The 18,791-nt window shown below is 43.0% G+C and overlaps 1 protein-coding gene across 1 annotated transcript in view; it reads right to left on the reverse strand.

Moving 5' to 3' along the window:
* MUC19 (mucin 19, oligomeric) overlaps positions 1 to 18,791 on the reverse strand; it is a 189,411-nt gene that overhangs the window by 71,585 nt on the left and 99,035 nt on the right. Inside the window, 18 exon segments of the mRNA XM_037738205.1 lie at positions 377 to 430; positions 555 to 608; positions 1,581 to 1,634; positions 2,226 to 2,279; positions 2,734 to 2,787; positions 3,741 to 3,794; positions 4,956 to 5,045; positions 5,122 to 5,175; positions 5,689 to 5,742; positions 5,888 to 5,941; positions 6,623 to 6,703; positions 6,817 to 6,870; positions 7,297 to 7,350; positions 7,599 to 7,643; positions 8,418 to 8,471; positions 9,153 to 9,206; positions 10,267 to 10,344; positions 10,813 to 18,156. Coding sequence (XP_037594133.1) covers positions 377 to 430; positions 555 to 608; positions 1,581 to 1,634; positions 2,226 to 2,279; positions 2,734 to 2,787; positions 3,741 to 3,794; positions 4,956 to 5,045; positions 5,122 to 5,175; positions 5,689 to 5,742; positions 5,888 to 5,941; positions 6,623 to 6,703; positions 6,817 to 6,870; positions 7,297 to 7,350; positions 7,599 to 7,643; positions 8,418 to 8,471; positions 9,153 to 9,206; positions 10,267 to 10,344; positions 10,813 to 18,156 — 8,340 coding nt within the window.

Raw genomic sequence — 18,791 nt, forward strand, 5'->3', positions numbered from 1 at the left:
TTCTCACTCGTAAGTGGGTGTTGAACAATGAAAACACATGGACACAGGGATGGGAACATCACACACTGAGGTCTGTTGGGGGGTAAGGGGTTAGGGGAGCAATAGCAGGGGGTGGGGAGGTTGGGGAAGGATAACATTAGGAGAAATATCTATTGCGGATGATGGGGGGTTGGAGGAAGCAAACCACCAGGGCATGTGTATACCTATGTAACAATCCTGCAAGATCTGCCCAAGTACCCCAGAACTTAAAGTATAATAATAATAATAATAATAATTAAAAAACCACAATGTTCCGTAGGAAAGTTCACTTCTAAACAAGTCACAATAATGAACATCAGGATTCACGTTAACTCCCAAATCATGGGCTGCTCCTCACCTGCTCTGGATTCAGTTCCAATACTGCCCCTGCCTCCTGTCAGAGTTGTAGCCTCTGTGAGAAAAAGAAAATCAAGAGGTCTAAGGGATTGAAGATCCTGGGAAAAAGCTATTCTATGATTGCAGCTCTAAAGCTTTATCAGGCAATCAAGATGAAGATTTCCTTCTTATTGAACTACCTGTGTGGGAATCTCCATATGTACTGGTTGTTCCTGGGAATTCACCAGAAGTACCTAAAATGAGAAGAGTAAAAGTGCTAATAGAGCAAAGAATGCTAAAAGAAGTGATATGATCCTGAACCTCTAGAGACCTTTCCTGAGGACATCTGTTTTGGAAGGAAATGAACCGTGAGTGATTACCACTTTATTTCTTTGGCCCTCAATTGAACGTTGTTGCTTCTGGGATTCCCTTTCCATAGACCACAGTGAATGTGAAAGGAAACCTTATCTCCCCGTCACCTGTTTAACTTCCAGATGGGCTCCCTGATGTGATGTGTTGAGAAGAAAAAAGCAGACTACCTTCCATCTTTATAAATATTCCTCATCAATTATTTGAGGTATTTTGATATTCACATGTTTAAAAAAGAACTCCCTAACTCTAATATTCCCATGTGATGACTTTTTTCGATCTATTCTACCTGGCTTGGAATTCTGACTTCAGGTGAAACTGTAGTTGTACCTATTAAATAGAATGAAGAGCTTCAAAATAATTATTTCATCATTCCGCTAATATTTATTAAGCATCTCTTCTGTGTAATATTGTTTTAGGACCTTGGGATGTATCAGTGAGCAGAATGTTGAAAGATCTCTCTCCTAAGGCACCTTACAGTCTAGCAGCTGGAGCCCAGCAATGAACAATAAATGTAATAAATAAGTCAGTGTGAAGGATGTGAGTCAGTGCTTTGGGAAAAAGGCAAGTTGTATAAAAGGATCAGGAACGCTGATTGGCAGGGGGTATCCAGCAGCTTTCCCTCATCCGTGCTACATAACAACTAGCTCTGCCAGCCTAGGCACCTAAAAAACCAGAGGGATGAGTCAGGTGAGGCCAAAGAATTCCTAGGCACACCCAGGTTTGTGGTCCTGGCATGCTGTGTTCCCAGATGAAATGAGGGTCCCATTCCTTGGCCCACCTTCACATCAATGTCTTCACTGCAGAGAACTAGGATTTGATAAAAGCCTTCCAAGGCCTTGGAGTAAAAAGCTCACCTCCTGGATGTTCTGCTTGGCTGGTGACACTCCCTACTATGGAAGTTGTGGCCCCTGAGAGAGAGAGAAAAGAAAGGAAGGAATAAAGACTAGTTTATGAGAGAGTACACACTGTGCTGTGGGCTATGTCAACCAAGGTGCCCATGTCCAGACTTTGCGTGTATTTTCAGACTTGCCTGTCTTGTAACTTCCAGGTTTCAGTGTTTTTCCAGAGACTACAACGGTAATACCTACAATAAGAAAGATGGTGTCACTAGCTGAACTCTTTTTCCACTTGGTTTCTATAGGAATCTCCAATTCTCACTCAGAAGCAAACTATTACTCTGAGACTCGCAGTGCTAGAAGTAGTTCATATTTGTCCCATGCAACCTTTCTCTCCACAGCAATATTACTGAGACAGTTCTTAACTATTATGTCCTTCTCTTTGGGGGGAAGAGAAGAATTTTCTCCCATATTATTTATCTGTCATTGGTTTGACGTCACAATGGTTTAGGGAAGGCCTTTCTAAGCTCAGGAAATAAGGAGACTGTCTAGCCTTTTCCTCTGAATTTTCTCCATATAGTGTATATAAATCATGTCGATATTTTCAGAAGACTATTTGAAGTTGTCATTAGGAATTACAGGTCTTAGCCTAGCATCACTCACCTGTGGCTCTTCCAACACGTGTTGTTTCACTTACTCCTAGGAAAGTGGTGGCCTCTAAGGGAGACAAAGAGTAAGAGTTACCGGAGAATATTTAAGAATTGTGGAGAAGATATGGTGCTACTCCTGCAGAAAATTAATACGAAGGAGGCCAGGCACAAGGACTCAGGCCTATAATCCCAGCACTTTGGGAGGCCAAGGCAGGCAAATCACAAGGTCAAGAGTTTGAGACTAGCCTGGTCAACATGGTGAAACCCCATCTCTCCTAAAAATAGAAAAAATTAGCTGGGTGTAGTGATGGGCACCTGTAATCCCAGCTACTCGAGAGGCTGAAGCAGGAGAATCACTTGAACACAGGAAGAGGAGGTTACAGTGAGCTGAGATCCTGCCACTGCACTCCAGCCTGAGTAACAGAGCGAGAGTCCATCTCAATAATTAAATAAAGAATACACAGGAGACCTCTAATTATGGGAGGGCACGTGGAAGATTTCATGTCAACCTGTTGACTTACCTGTCTTGGAACTGCCAGGGGCAACGGTTGTGCCAGGAGCTACCCCAGTGGTGGCTGAAACACAGGGGAGCTGGCATCACCACAGTGATTCTCGTTTGTCTACTGAAGGCCTGACTCTAGAAACAATCTGCTTACATCTTTAAGATGTCAAAGGCCACTTTGTCTGGCTGCCACTCTGATGTGTTTTTCCATTAATTAATAAACTACCAAAGCAATCAAAGGGGCCAAACCTGGGGATTACACCTGGCCTGCCAACAGAGCGAGACAGGTGGTTTTCTCCCATACTTAACTGTTTCACTGTCAGAGGTAGAAGACAAAAATTCATTTATTTCATTACCATTTAATCCATTTTTACTTTTCTTTTTAAATTTCATATAAAAATTGTACATATTTCTGGGTTGTATGGGAGGTTTTGATATATGTATATACTGTATAATAATGAAGTCATGATATTTAGCTTATCCATCATCTCAAACACTTATCATTGCTTGGTGGGCAGAATATTCAGAATCTTCTTGTCAAGGACATTTGAATATAAACCATAACATTGTTTACCATAGGTACCTCACTGCTACGAAACACCAAAACTAATTACTCCTATGTGATTTTGCCCCATTGACCTAATATTAATTATTTCTCTTGCCTTGGGGGCAAGGAAACATCTATGCAGGTGTGTTTTTAAAGTGCATTTATAATATCTCTACTTCCTGGGACCAAAACTGTTTTTAACTTCCATAGCACTGGAAATATTTATATGTAATTTTATAGGGAAATCCCTCAAAACAATTACGTTCCATTTACACCTCATCTAGAAAGTCAATCTATTAGAAAAGAGGATTTTAGGAGATTTATAGGGAAATAATAAGTTAAAAAATATATCTGGCCTCTAATACATTGTCTGTAAATCCTTATTTAATATTCTGCAGGAAGGCCTACTTCTAAGCAAGTCATCCTAATGAGAGTCATGATTCACAGTAACTCCCAAATTATGGGTTGCTCTTCCTCACCTGTTCTGAATTCACTTTCAGTACTGCCCCTGCCTCCTCTGATAGTTGTTGCTTCTGGGGAAAGAAAGAGGAAAATCATGAGATCTAGGGAATGTGAGATATGAAAAAACAATATTGAGGCACTATTTTATGATTGCAGCTCTACAGAGGTATCATGCACGCAAAAGGAATATTTCCTTCTCACTGAACTACCTGTGTGGGAACCTCCAGATGCAATGGTTGTCTGAGAGAATTTACCAGAAGTACCTAAAACAAGAATGTAAAGACCTAACAGAGCAAGCAGTACTGGAATCAGCACTGTGGTCCTGAACCACTGGAAGACTTTTCTTGACAACTTCTGTTTTAGAAAAAATACACACCACAAATCATTTTTTTTTTTTGCCAGGTTGTTGTTTAATGTTTGCATACTGACTATTCCCTCCACTGTACCATAGCAAAAAAGCAAAGAAGGACGCTTAATTTCACTTTACTGATTTCACTTACAGTGATTCCCTGCCAGTTCCAGTGGCTCCCTGCCACTCCGGAGGAGAAAAGAAGAAAAAGCTTTGATATTTCCAACATTCTTATTTGTGTAACTGGTGATAGTGTGACAATCAGGTTTTAAGAATACACTCAAGTCAGATGTTTTTACATTTCCCTGGTGTTTTAAGAAGCCTACCCCAACTGCTTTCAGACCTGATAAACTGCTGCCGACACCAAGTAAAACCATGAAGTAAACAGTGACACTCTACATAAGAATATGCCTGTCATTCATCTCCTATTTTGTAAGCCTTTCCTCTGTGTCTGACATCCTCTCAGTGAAAAGAACAGATGAAGTATCTGCCTTGTGAGATTTGTGTTTGTGAGAGAAGAAATAGAAAATAAACAAGAAGTCTAATAAACATATTCAAGAGATGGCAGCAGGTGATAGTAATTTGCAGAATCATGAGCTGAGTGAGGAGAATCATGGTTCCAGGAAAACTGATGCAGGTCAGTAGGCCTCAGTCAGGTGTCCAGAGAACTAACACTGTCACACAAGCCATGGAGCAATGCCTGACTTAGATGACCCCGTTTCTGAAATTCCTTAGCAGGACTACTCAGGATGGTCAGAATACATGTTGTGCTTCCAGACAAGAAGTAACTTCATTTCCATGGCCCTGTTTCTCATTTATATGTTACCCTGAATACAAAATGACAATGATGAGAATTCTGAAGCCTTGGATTGATGAAGCTTACCTCCTGGAGCTTCTGATTTGGTGGCCCGGACCCCTCCTGTGGAACTTGTGGCCTCTGAGAGAAAAGAAAGCAAAGATGAAGTCTGCAGGATGGGGAGTACAGGGTTACTAGGAGCCTGTCACCTGAGCAGCCATGGTGTAGCATTTCTGTGTGCTTTTGGACTTGCCTGTATTGTCATTCCAAGGTTCCAGAGTCTTTCCAGAGAATGCCCCAGTGGCAGCTATTAAGAAAGGGATGGGGCAGTCATGGGTCAGTATCTCATTACCATGAAGTGGGCAAAGAGTATCAAGCAAATCAATGGACACAGTCTGTATACTTATTTATTATTTCATTAAACTGGCCTTTAAATGGCAAAAGCTAATCTCTACAGTTCTCAGATAATATTCTTCCCGTGGTATATTTACTCCCCCACCACCCTTTTTTTTTTTTTTTTTACTTATTAGGTTTCCTTTTCTCAACATTTCAGGAATAGGGAGATAGAAGATAACTCTGTAGATCTGCTATGTAACTGTCAGTCAAATGACTTCACGATTACCTTGGGGGCCATGAGAAGAGTCCATTCAAGCACAAGAAATAAGAATGAAATTTGAGATTCTGTATTTAGTCAGTGAAAAAAGGTAGGAACTTTCCTAACAATGTTAATATGGGAGAAATGAGAGTATGGATCCTTTTCAAGCCACAGGTTTTATTGGATATTATTAGCAAGTGAGTGCAATGACCCAGCAATGCTCACCTGTCACTATTCCGCCTCTTGTTAACGCACTTCCTTCTATGGAAGTTGTGGCCTCTGAGAGACAGAAAAACAGAAGAGACATATTTGAAAAATATTCAATCACCATGAAATGAATAAGATATTACTCTTAAAAGCATCAAAGGAGACATCAAATTATGAGAAGAGTTCTGAAGCGTTCCCTGCCAACCTGCAGACTCACCTGTACTGGAACTGCCACGGGCAAGGGTTGTGCTGGGAGCCACCCCAGTTATGGCTGAAACACCAAGAGCACTAGGATCACCATGGTGATTAATCTTTCTTTCCTACAGACCTGCCTCTAGAAAGAATCTAAACCTAACTTACATCTAACTAGCACTTTCCCTAGCTCTTCCTTAGTGATAAGCCCTATGTCTTTTCTCATTAACCATTTTATTACCAAAGCAACCAAAGTGACAATGTTCTCCACCTGTGATAACCTTCCTGGTATTCTCAGTCAGGAGGACAATGTGGGTTTCTCCTAAGCTCACCTGTTTTCCTCCCTGTGTCTTGGCTGTCAGATGCAAGAGCGGTGCCTGCTGTGGGGTGGTTACTGAGAATGCCCCGAGTGTGCTGAGAACTCCAGACATTGTGAAAATAGTTTGCCCTCCACTTGTGAAAAGGAAGCATTGACAGGGGGCAGGTGTGTTTCCTGGGTTCTTACAGCTCCTCTGTGTTTCTCAGCAAGTTTTATCAACTCCCCTACCTTTTAAAAGCTTATAACGGTTTGTAATTTCACAGCATTCTATAATTAGTAGCTTTTCTGGAAAAATTTCTACACTGATAAAGAATTTGTTGGCCAAAAATGTAGTATTAGGAAAGTAAATACAAATTGCTTTCCAGAAACTTCATCTCTCTAGTCTCGCTATGAGTGTCATAATCAGTGATAGCAACAAAGACATAAGTTGCTCCTTCTCACCTATTTTGAATGAAGCTTCAGTGGTGCCAACACGTTCTGTGGAAATTGTGGCCTCTGAGACACGATATGGAATAGTGAATTCTGGGGCATTGGGATAGTGGGAAGAGAGATTTTGTGTTATTCATCAGAAAAACTCTGCAAAATAACATCATTTCATCTGCATGTCAATAGAGATGGTTTTCTTTCAATCTTACCTGTGTTGGAAATTCCTGTTTCAACAGATGTCTCAGAACCTACTCCAGTGATACCTGAAACAAGAAAAGCAAATTTAGCAAATTCATCATGGAAGCAACTAAAAGGGCCTTTCTGAGGACTTAATGTTATAAATGGTGTAAACGCTAAATTAGGAGTTTCCTTCTCTCATTTCATCTCCTTGGCCCATTTCTTCCCAGGTAACTTACAAGTGAACACACCTACACGCTAGCCTGCTGACAGAGGGATTGGGGCTCATTTCACACCTGCCTGTTTCACTTCCTGTTATGCCTCCCTGGTGTACCAGGGGGGACTACAGAGGAGGAAAATGAAAGAGAAAGTTCTAAATGTCTCTGTGATACTTTATTTTATGTCATTTTATGACTTTATTTTATGTCATCCTTAAAGCACACCCATGCACACACATGCACAAAACTCATATGGGGTAAGAGCCAGCTTATATTTTCTTTATGGAATTTTACCTGTGTTGGAAACTTCTGAACTGGTACTGACTTCAGAATAAATGACAGTGGTGCCTGTGAAAACAAATTGTGTGAACTTTAAAGCAGTGATGGTCTCATTCCTGTCTTCAGAGAACTAATTCTGGGAGCCAGGACTCAGGCACACTTGTTGGAGGGGCATGAACACGGCATTTCCACAGGGATTCACAATTTGACTTGGTCTTGTGTAAAATGTGTCTTCTACCTTCATATTCTTATGTTTTTAGCTGCAATCCCAAACAATAAATCAACAGAACCCAAAGTCTTGGAATGATAGCACTCACCTCCTGACAGTCCTGCTCTAGGAGTCCCTGTAGCATTTGTGGTCTCTGAGAAAGAAAAGAAATGAATGAATTAAGAACATGCTGGATGGTTGGGTGTGGTGGCTCACACCTATAATTCCAGCACTTTGTGAGTCCAAGGCTGGCAGATCACTTGAGTACAGCAGTTCGAGACCAGACTGGGTAACATAGTGAAACCCCGTCTCTATAAAAAAAAAAAATAGCCTGTAGTCCCAGCTACCTGGGAGGCTGAGGTGGCAGGATCACCTGAGCCTAGGAGGTCAAGGCTGCAGTGAGCCAAGATCATGGTCCTATATTCCAGCCTGGGCAACAGGGTGAGAAAGAGGAAAGAAAGAAAAGGAAGGAAGGAAGAGAGAAAGAAAGAAAGAGAGAGAGAGGGAGAGAGAGAAAGGAGAGGAAGGAAGGAAGGAAGGAATGAATTATGAGAAAGAAAAAGAGAAATAGAGAAAGAAAGAGAAAGAAGAAAGAGAGAAAGAGAAAAAGAAGAGAGAAAGAAGAAAAGAAAGAGAAAAGAGAGAGAAAGAGATAAAGAAGAGAAAGAAGGAAAGAGAAAGAAAGAAGAAAAAGAGATAAAGAAAATGAAAGAAAGAGTAAGAAAGAAATGAGAAAGAAAGAAGAAAAAGAAAAAGAAAGAGTAAGAGAGAGAAAGAAAGAAAGAAGAAAGAAAGAAAAGAAAAGAAAAGAAAAGAAAAGAAAAGAAAAGAAAAGAAAAGAAAAGAAAAAGAAAAGAGCAAAGCATGCTGGGTCTGCGGCATTACCTAAGTGGCTCCCTCCAGGATGTCCTGCTATGTGGTGACTTACCTAAGACAAAACTTCCAGGTTTGGGAGTTTTCCCCAAAATATCACCAGAAGTTCCTGAAATAAAGAAAGGTGGTCAACATGCCATGACTAGGGAATTGCTTTTTTAAAAATTTGTATTTCTTATAATATATTAGGATGTTCTTTCTTTGAGCTTTCTAATGTCAAGAATTAATCTGTGTTTCCAGTGTAGCATCTGTCTTACAGCAAATTTCCTGACAATATTCTAGACTCTTTTGTCTTTCAAAAAAGATTCAGTGCTGGGAAATGGAAGTTTTCTCAGTATAAATTTATCCCGTGGCCAGTGACTTGACTTCTTAGTGCACTGAATGGGCTCCTTAAGGTAGAAGGAAGTCTTAGGTTCCTGAAGCTTGTCATTTGTTAGCTAGGAAATGTTTGGCATTTTTTAAAAGGTTTCATTTAGGAAATAAAGCAGTGTGGCTACATTTTAGGCAACACTGCCTAATGAAAGATGCTTTGAATGCATTAATTCACTTTTTGATCATTAAGCACTTTGATTAAAACTGCAGGCTGAGCTGGAGCTATTCCACCTGCAGCAATTCCACTTCCTCCTAGGAAGTTGTGGCCTCTGAGGATGAAGAAAAGAAGAAAGACACAATTGGGAAGACATTAAGGATTATGGATTACTGTAGTGATAATCTTGCCTATAAATAAAACCTGAGGAAATAGCTCTTAAAAGAAGTCCCCATGGGAAAATTCCACTCAGCTTGTTCTCACCTGTGTTGGAACTTCTAGGGGCAAGAGTTGTGCCAGTGGTTACGCTAATGGTACCTGAAACACAGAAAGTCCAGAAGTCACCATGTTGACTCATTCTGCCATGAGAAGATCTGAATCTAAATGACATCTGTGTGTTCCTTTGCTATAACAAGTAGCCTTTTCTGGGCACTTAACAGATCTATAATTCTATGAGTTTCTCTGCTTGGCCTATTCCATTTGTAAATCCATTTGTGCCTTCCCTGACAAAGATGAAAGATGATCTTCTCGTGTGTTCACCTAGTTTGATCTCAGCATGCCTTAGCTCTCTGCTACAAAAAACAGTTCATATATACTGAGAACCTGAGACCATGAGAAACTGCTGAGCATTACTCCTCAGTGAGGTCAAGGAAGGCTTTCTGGAAAAGGCAGCATCTAGATCTTTATCATTACTTAGGATTTGTCTATGTGAAGTCCAGGAAGGACACATCAGGCAGAAGACATAGTGAGGGCCAAGGTTTAGGAAAACATAGCAACATGTGTTACATAAACACAGAATGAGTGAAAAATAACTGGAAATTTAGCTTGAATGAAGTGAGAAAATAACTTTCTAGTGATCAGTTTGTAAAATTGTATAAAGTAACTTCTAACAGTGCCAACAACTAATTTAAGTGAGTCTAAAATTTATTATGTGAAGGGAGCTAATGAGAAGTTTAGAAAATAGATGGGGTCTCCAAGGACTCAAACATTACACTGAAGCATTTAGAATTTATTTGAAGGGCAATGGGTATTTGCTAACATGGACTGATGACAGAAATGACATGAACAGAGATAACAGCTATTAGAGGAGGACCACTGACCGTCGCTTCAGATAGAACGCGTCTGAGAATAGAGAAAACTGGAAGAGAGGAAATTTGCCTACAATGGTCTAAAGGAAATGTACAGGAGTAGAAAGAGCTCAGGTATTGGAATCAGAAGAGTTGTGTGGTTAACAGGTTAAACATCTCAGAACCTCAGCTTCATTACCAGCAAATTAGGGAAAATAATACCTACATTATTATAAAGAAAAAAGAAATGAAAAAAAAGAAAACCTTACGTTGAGCTACAGTTGGGACTAAATTCTTTCCACCTCACTTGCCTGATTTTCCAGGTGTAGTTAATCTGGTCCTGCTTTCACCTGCTCCAGGGGTGGTTCCATATGGTTCTTCAGTTTTTCCTGGTTAGAGCAATAATTGATTATCAGCTTTACATGGTACATCTTAGTAAATATAATGAACTTACTGCCCCTTATGTAAAATTTGAATTTAGACATTGACAAATCTAGGTTATCTCTCAATCATTTTTCCTGAATTTAGGAATTTAGGTCCTTGGTTAAATCATAATTGACTCATCTTAGGATCATAATTGGGGGTCTCAGTCACGCTTATGTTGGACCACACCAGAGCACCCAAGGTGAGCTGTGCCTGCTGGGTTCCCAGCTGTAGTGGCTGCAGAATCCCCATGAAAACATGAACTCAAAATGTCTAAGGAATCAATAAGATTCTGGAAAGTCCCCATTATTGTTCAACAATTTGAATTCTTAATAACATATTTAATTGTGATAAATTTACACAGATTTAAGTCTGGAAGACCAAAAATCATATCGTTCACGTTAAATGATATATCTTTAGCTAACTAGACTTGCCTTCATGGGCTGTAACTTTAGTTCCTGGCTCTCCAGTAGTTCCTGTCCCAGTGGTTGTGCCAGCTGATGGTCCAGTTGTAACCGATCTTACAGCTGATGGTCCAGTTGTCCCTGTCAGTCCAGCTGATAGCCCATTTGTAACTGTTATTCCAGCTGATGGTCTAGTTGTCCTTGATTCTTCAACTGATGTTCTGGTTGTTCCTGTTTTTTCAGCTGATATGCTTGTCCCAGGTCTTGCAGATGATCCAGTTGTCCCTATCACCCCAGCTGATATCCCAGTTGTCCCTGTCATTTCAGTTGATGGTCCAGTAGTCCCTGTCACTCCAACTGAGAGTCTAATTTTCCCTGTCACTTCAGCTGACAGTTCAGGTGTCCCTGTCACTCTAGCTGATAATCCAGTTGTTCCTGTCACTCCAGCTGACAGTCCAGTTGTCCCTGTCATCCCAGCTGATTCAATTGTACCTGTCACCCCAGCTGATAGTCCACTTGTCCCTGTCACTGCAGCTGACAGTCCAGGTGTCACTGTCACCCCAGTTGGTGATCCAATTGTCCCTGTCACCCCAGCTGGTAGCCCAGTTGTCCCTGTCACCCCAGCTGATAGTTCATTTGTCCCTGTCACCCCAGCTGGTAACCCAGATGTCCATGTCACTCCAAGAGATGATCCAATTATCCCTGTCACCCCAGCTGATGATCCAGTAGTCGTTGTCACCCCTGCTGATAGTCTATTTGTCCCCATCACCCCAGCTGATAGTCCAGTGGTCCCTGTTGCTCCAGCTGATGGTCCAGTTGTCCCTGTCACTCCAGCTGACAGTCCATTTGTACCTGTTATTTCAGCTGATGGTCCAGTTGTCTGTGATTCTTCAACTGATGTTCTGGTTGTTCCTGTTTTTCCAGCCGATGGTAGACTTGTCCCTGATCTTGCAGATGACCCAGTTGTCCCTGTCACTCCAGCTGATAGTCCAGTTGTCCCTGATGCTTCAACTGACAGTCCAGTTGTCCTTGTCACTCCACCTGATGATCCAGTTGTGCCTGTTACCCAAGCTGATGACCCAGTTGTCCCTGTCACCCCAGCTGATAGTCCAGTTGTCCCTGTCACTCCAGCTGAGGGTCCAGTTATCCCTGTCCCCCCAGCTGATGGTCTACTTGTCCCTGTCACCTGAGCTGGTGATCCAATTGTCCCTGTCACTCCAGCTGATAGTCCACTTGTCCCTGTCAGTCCAGTTGTCCCTGTCACTTCAGCTAGTGATCCAATTGACTCTGTCACCACAGCTGAGAGTCCACTAGTCCCTGTCACTCCAGCTGGTGATCCAATTGTCCCTGTCACCCCAGCTGATAGTCCACTTGTCCCTGTCAGTCCAGCTGTCCTTGTCGCTTCAGCTGACAATCCAATTGTCCTCGTCACTCCAGCTGACATTCCACTTGTCTCTGTCACTCCAGCTGATAGTCTTCTTGTCCCTGTCACCCCAGCTGACAGTCCAGTTGTCCCTGTCACTCCAGGTAATAGTCCACTTGTCCCTGTCACTCCAGCTGACAGTCCACTTGTCCCTGTTGCTTCAGCTGGTGATCTAACTGTCCCTGTCACCCCAGCTGATAGCCCAGTTGTTCCTGTCACTCCTAGTCCATTTGTCCCTGTCACTCCAGCTGATAGTCCAGTTGTCCCTGTTGCTTCAGCTGGTGATCCAATTGTCCCTGTCACCCCAGCTGATGATCTAGTTATCCCTGTCACTCCAGCTGATAATCCACTTGTTCCTGTCACTCCAGACAGTCCAGTTGTCCCTGTCACTCCAGCTGACAGTCCAGTTGTCCCTGTCACCCCAGCTGACAGTCCACTTGTCCCTGTCACCCCAGCTGATGATGCAATTGTCCCTGTCACCCCAGATGGTAGTCCACTTGTCCCTGTCACTCCAGCTAATAGTCCACTCGTCTCTGTTACACCAGCTGATTGTCCACCTGTCCCTGTTGCTTCAGCTGGTGATCCAATTATCCCTGTCACCTCACCTGATAGCCCAGTTGTCCCTATCACTCCAGCTGAGAGTCCACTTGTCCCTGTCACTCCAGCTGATAGGCCAGTTGTCCCTGTTGCTTCAGCTGGTGATCCAATTGTCCCTGTCACCTCACCTGATAGCCCAGTTGTCCCTGTCACTCCTAGTCCACTTGTCCCTCTCACTCCAGCTGATAGTGCAGTTGTCCCTGTTGCTTCAGCTGGTGATCCAAATGTCACTGTCACCCCAGTTGATGATCCAGTTGTCCCTGTCACCCCAGCTGATAGTCCACTTGTTCCTGTCACTCCAGCTGACAGTCCACTTGCCCCTGTCACTCCAGCTGATAGGCCAGTCATCCCTGTCACTTCAGCTGTTGAACCAATTGTCCCTGTCACCCCAGCTGACCCAGTTGTCCATGTCACCCCAGCTGACAGTCCACTTGTCCCTATCACCCCAGCTGATAGTCCACTTGTCCCTGTCACTCCAGCTGACAGTCCACTTGTCCCTGTCACTCCAGCTGATAATCCACTTGTCCCTGTCACTCCAGCTGAGATTCCACTTGTCCCTGTCACTCCAGCTGATAGTCTGATTGTCCCTGTCGCTTCAGCTGGTGATCCACTTGTCCCTGACACCCCAGCTGATAGCCCAGTTGTCCCTGTCACTCCAGCTGAGAGTCCACTTGTCCCTGTTACTCCAGCTGACAGTCCACTTGTCCCTGTCACTCCAGCTGATAGTCCAGTTGTCCTTGTTGCTTCAGCTGGTGATCCAATTGTCCCTGTCACCCCCGATAGCCCAGTTGTCCCTGTCACTCCAGCTGATGGTCCACTTGCCCCTGTCACTCCAGCTGAAAGTAAATTTGTCCCTGTCACTCCAGCTGACAGTACATTTGTCCCTGTCACTCCAGCTGACAGTTCACTTGTCCCTGTCACTCCAGCTGACAGTCCAGTTGTCCCTGATGACCCAATTGTCCCTGTCACTCTAGCTGATAGCCCAGTTGTCCCTGTCACTCCAGCTGAGAGTCTATTTGTCCCTGTCACTCCAGTTGATAGTCCAGTTGTCCCTGTTGCTTCAGCTGGTGATGCAATTGTCCCTGTCGCCCCAGCTGATAGCCCAGTTGTCCCTGTCACCCCAGCTAACAGTCCACTTGTCCCTGTCACTCCAGCTGATAGTGCACTTGTCCCTGTTACTCCAGCTGATAAGCCAGTTTTTCCTGTTACTCCAGCTAGTGATCCAATTGTTCCTGTCACCCCAGTTGATAGTTGAAATAGTCCTGTCACTTCAGTTGATGAACCAGCAGTCCCTATCACCCCAGCTGATGGTCTAGTTGTCCCTGTCAAGCCAACTGTTGATCCAGTTGTCCCTGTCATTTCAGCTGACAGTCCAGGTGTTTCTGTCACTTCAGCTGATGGTCCAGTTGTCCCTCTCACTCCAGCTGATGGTCCAGTTGTCCCCGTCACTTCAGCTGATAGTCCATTTGTACCTGTTAGTCCAGCTGATGGTCCAGTTGTCCCTGATTCTTCAAGTGATGTTCTAGTTGTTTCTGTTTTTCCAGCCGATGGTATACTTGTCCCTGATCTTGCAGATGATCCAGTTGTCCCTGTCACTCCAGCTGATAGTCCAGTTGTCCCTGTTGCTGACAGTCCAGTTGTCCCTGTCACTCCAACTGGTGATCCAGTTATTCTTGTCACCCCAGCTGATGATCCAGTTGTCCCTGTCACTCCAGCTGATAGTCCAGTTGTCCCTGTCACTTTAGCTAAGGGTCCAGTTGTCCCTCTCACTCCAGATGGCAGTCCATTTGTACCTGTCTCCCCAGCTGTTGGTCCAGTAGTCCCTGATCTTACATCTGATGGTTCAGTTGTCCCTGATTCTTTAACTAATGATCCAGTTGTTTCTGTTTCTCCAGATGATGTTCTAGTTGTTTGTGATGATCTAAGAGATTGTACAGTTGTCCCTGATACTGCAGCTGATGATCCAGTTGTCTGAGTCACTGCAGGTAATTTTCCAGGTGTCACTGTTACTTCTGCTGATGGACCAGAGGTTTCTGTCAATTCAGAAACTGTCTCTGTTGTCACTGATCCTGCAGCTGATTGTCCAGTTGTCTCTGTTCCTCCAACTGATGAACTAGTTGTACCCAGTCCTACAGATGAAGTTCCAGCTGTCCATGATCCTATAACTAGTGGTCTGGTTGTTCCTGATCCAGTAACAGACGGTCCAGTTGTCCCTGTAGCTTCAGCTGATAATCCAGTTGTTACTGATCCTACAAGAGATTTTCTAGTTGTCAATGAGCCTTCAACAAAAAGCCCTGTTGTTATTACCACTCCAGCTGATTGTGCAGATGGTCCTGTGGTCCCTGATATTTCAGGTGATTGTCCAGTGGTCCCTGTTCCTCCAACTGATGATGTAGTTGTACTTAATCCTCCAGATGAAGTTTTTGCAGTTGTCTTTACTCCTGTAACAGATGATCCAGTTGTCCCTGATCCTACCACAGATGGTTTAGTGGATCCTGTCACTCCAGCCAATAGTTCAGTTGCTCCCGTCACTCTATGTGAGTCTCCAGATGTAACTGTCACTCTAGCTGATGGTGTAGTTGTCTTTCCTTCTACAATATGTGGTTCAGTTGTTCCCAATCCATCAGCTGATGGTTCAGTAGTCTCTAAACGTACAGCAGATGGTCTAGTGGTCCCTAATCCTTTACTTGCTGGTCCTGTGGTTCCTGTCACTCCAGCTGATGGTCTGGTTAACCCAGTCATTCTAGCTGATTGTCCAGATGTCACTATCAATCCAACTGATGGTCCAGTTGTCTCTGCTTTTACAACAGGAGGGCCAGTTGTTCCTGATCCTACAACTGAAGGTCTAGCTGTCTCTAGTCCTACAGTAGATGATCCAGTTGTTACTAATCCTTCAACAAATAAGCCTGTTGTTAGTGCCAGTCCAGCTGATTGTGCATATGTCCCAGCCATTCCAGCTGATTGTCCAGATGTTGTCAACCCAGCAAATGATTCTGTTGAGCTTACAGCTGATTGCCCAGTTGTCTCTGTTTCTCCATCTGATAATCTTGTTGTACCTGATCCTCCAGCTAAAGTTCCAGTTGTCCTTGTTCCTACAACAGATGGTCCAGTTGTCCCTGATTTGACAAAAGATGGTGTCATTGTTGCTGTCACTACAGCTGGTACTCCAGTTGCCCCAGTATTTCTAGCTGTTTGTCCAGATGTCACTGTCACTCCAGCTGATAGTCTAGTTGTTCCTGATCCTTCATGTGATGGTCCAGTTGTTGCTGATTTTATTGAGGATGACTCAGTTGTCCCTGATCCTCCTGATGATGGCCTTGTCCCTGTCACCCCAGCTGATGATTCAGTTGTACCTGATTCACCAGGTAATGGTCTAGTTTCTCCTGATCCCACAACAGATGATACAGTTGCCCCTGATCCTTCAGTTGATGGTCCAGTTGTTTCTGTCACTCCAGCTGATGCTCCAACTGTCCCAGTCACTCTGGCTGATTGTCCAGACGTCACTGTCACTCTACCTGATAGTCTAGTGGTCTCTGATTCTAAAACAGGTGGTCTAGTTGTAGTGAATCCTTCAACAAATGATCCTGTTGTCACTGCAACTCCAGCTGATTTTTCAGATGTCATTGTTACTCCAGCTGATTTTAGAGATATCCCAGTCACTCCAACCAATTGTCCAGATGTTCCCATCAATCCAGAAAGTGATACAGTTGTTTCCAATCTTGTAATTGACTGTCTGGTTGTCCCTGTTTCTCCATGTGATGATCTTATTGTACTTGAACCTCCAGATAAAGTTCCAGTTGTCCCTGATCCTATAACTAATGATCTAGTTGTTTCTGATCCAATAACAAATGGTACAGTTGAAACTAATCCTTCAGTTGATGGTCCGGTTGTTCTTGTCTCTCCGGCTGATGGTCCATTTGTCCCAGTCACTCTGGCTGATTGTCCAGATGTTACTGTAACTCCAGCTGATGATTCAGTTGTCTCTGATTTTAAAAGAGATTGTCCAGGTGTAGCTGATCCTTCAACCAATAGTCCTGTTGTCATTGCCACTCCAGGGGATTTTTCAGATGTTATTCTCACTCCAGATGAATTTGAAGATTTCCCAGTCACTATAGTTGATTGTCCAGATTTTCCTGTCAATGCAAAAAGTGGTCCGGTTGTTTCTAGCCTTGCAGTTGATTGTTCAGTTGTCCCTGTTCCTCCACCTGATGACCTTGTTGTACCTGAACCTCCAGATGAAGTTCCAGTTGCTCGTGATCCTATAACTGATGGTCTAGTTGTTTCTGATCCAATGACAAACCGTCCGGTTGCCTCTGATCCTTCTGTTGATGGTATAGTTTTCTCTGTTATTTCAACTAGTGGTCTACTTGTACCTGATCCTGTAGCTGATGATTCATTTCTTCCTGATAATTCAGCTGATGTTCCAGTTACATCTGTCACTCTAGCTGATGGTATTGTTGTTCCTGATCCTTCACCTGATTGTCCAATTGTCTCAGTTCCTCCAACTGATGGTCTTGTTGTACCTAATCTTCCAGTTGATGGTGCAGTTGTTGCTAATCCTGCAGATGTTGTTCCAGTTGTCCCTGATTCTACAACAGATGGTCCTGATTCTATGACAGATTTTCCAGTTGTCCCTGATCCTTTGCCTGACTGTCCACTTGCTCCTGTCAGTAGAACAAATGGTCCATTTGTTCCTGATTCTTCAGCTGATGGTGTAGTTGTTTCTGCCACTCCAGGTGATGGTTCAGTTATTCTTGTCACTCTAGCTAATAATCTAGTTGTCCCTGATCCCACAACGGATGGTCCAGTTGTTCTTGACCCATCAGCTGATGGTTCAGTTGTCCCTGTTTCTCTAGCAGATGATTTACTTGTACCTAATCCTCCAGTAAAAGACCCAGTTGTCCCTGATTCGGTAGCTGATAATCTAGTTGTTTTTGATCCTATAACCAATTTTCCACTTGTCCCTGAACCTTCAGCTAATGGTCCAGTTGTCACTGATTCTCTTGATGAAGGTTCAGTTGTCCTTGACCCTCCAGATAATGATCCAGTTGTTTTTAATTCTGAAATTAATGGTCTGGTTGTCCCTGATATTTCAGTTAATGATTCAGTTGTCCCTGACATTCCAACTGATGGTTCAGATGCTCCTGTGACTCCTGACAATTGTTCAGAAGTCCTTTTCACTACAACTGATGTTCCAGTTGCTCCTGATGTTGCATCTGATGGCCTCACTGTCCCTGAAACTTCAGATGATAATTTACTTGTCCCTGTTATTTCAGATGATTGTCCATAATTCCCTATTACTGTAGCTGATGGTCCAGTTGTCTCTGTCTCCCGAGTTGATGATCTAGTTGCCCCTGTCACAAACAAATAGTACAAGGAGAGTAATGTTAATAGCTGTTTTGGTCCTTAGTTAACTTTCAAGGCTCATGTTGCTTTATTTCTCTAGTATAGCTTTTATACATCTTCATCTCCATAATCACCATATTATTTCATACTTTACTTTTTGCTACACTGTAACTTCTTAAAAATATATATATACACACACACATACAGTCTCACTCTGTTGCCCAGGCTGATCACAAACTCCTGGGTTCAAACAATCTTCCTGAGTACCTGGGACCATGGTGATCTTCACTGTGCCAGCTCTAGTGTAACTTCTTTCTGTTTGTTTATTTTCATAAAAATCATTTATCCACTATCTGTTGTGTGTCAAAGAAGTTGTCAGCAACTTGTATCACTTCATTTTACCATTAGAATAATTCTATTTGAGATTTGAGATTTGTAATAGTACCTTTTTCTTTTATGGAATAGACACTAAAGCACCTAGAAATTAAGTAGCTGTTCTAAGGGAATGCCCTATAGGGCATTCTAGTGGGAAGAAAGAGAGAGGTAGACATAAATAAAATCACCAACCAATAACCAAATTCACAAACAAGAAAAGCTTCAAAGCATTGGCATAAAATGAGTTGATATTGAGAAAATGGGATGT

Source organism: Cebus imitator, unplaced genomic scaffold (genome assembly GCF_001604975.1).
Source record: "Cebus imitator isolate Cc_AM_T3 unplaced genomic scaffold, Cebus_imitator-1.0 Scaffold2, whole genome shotgun sequence".
Lineage (NCBI taxonomy): Eukaryota > Metazoa > Chordata > Mammalia > Primates > Cebidae > Cebus > Cebus imitator.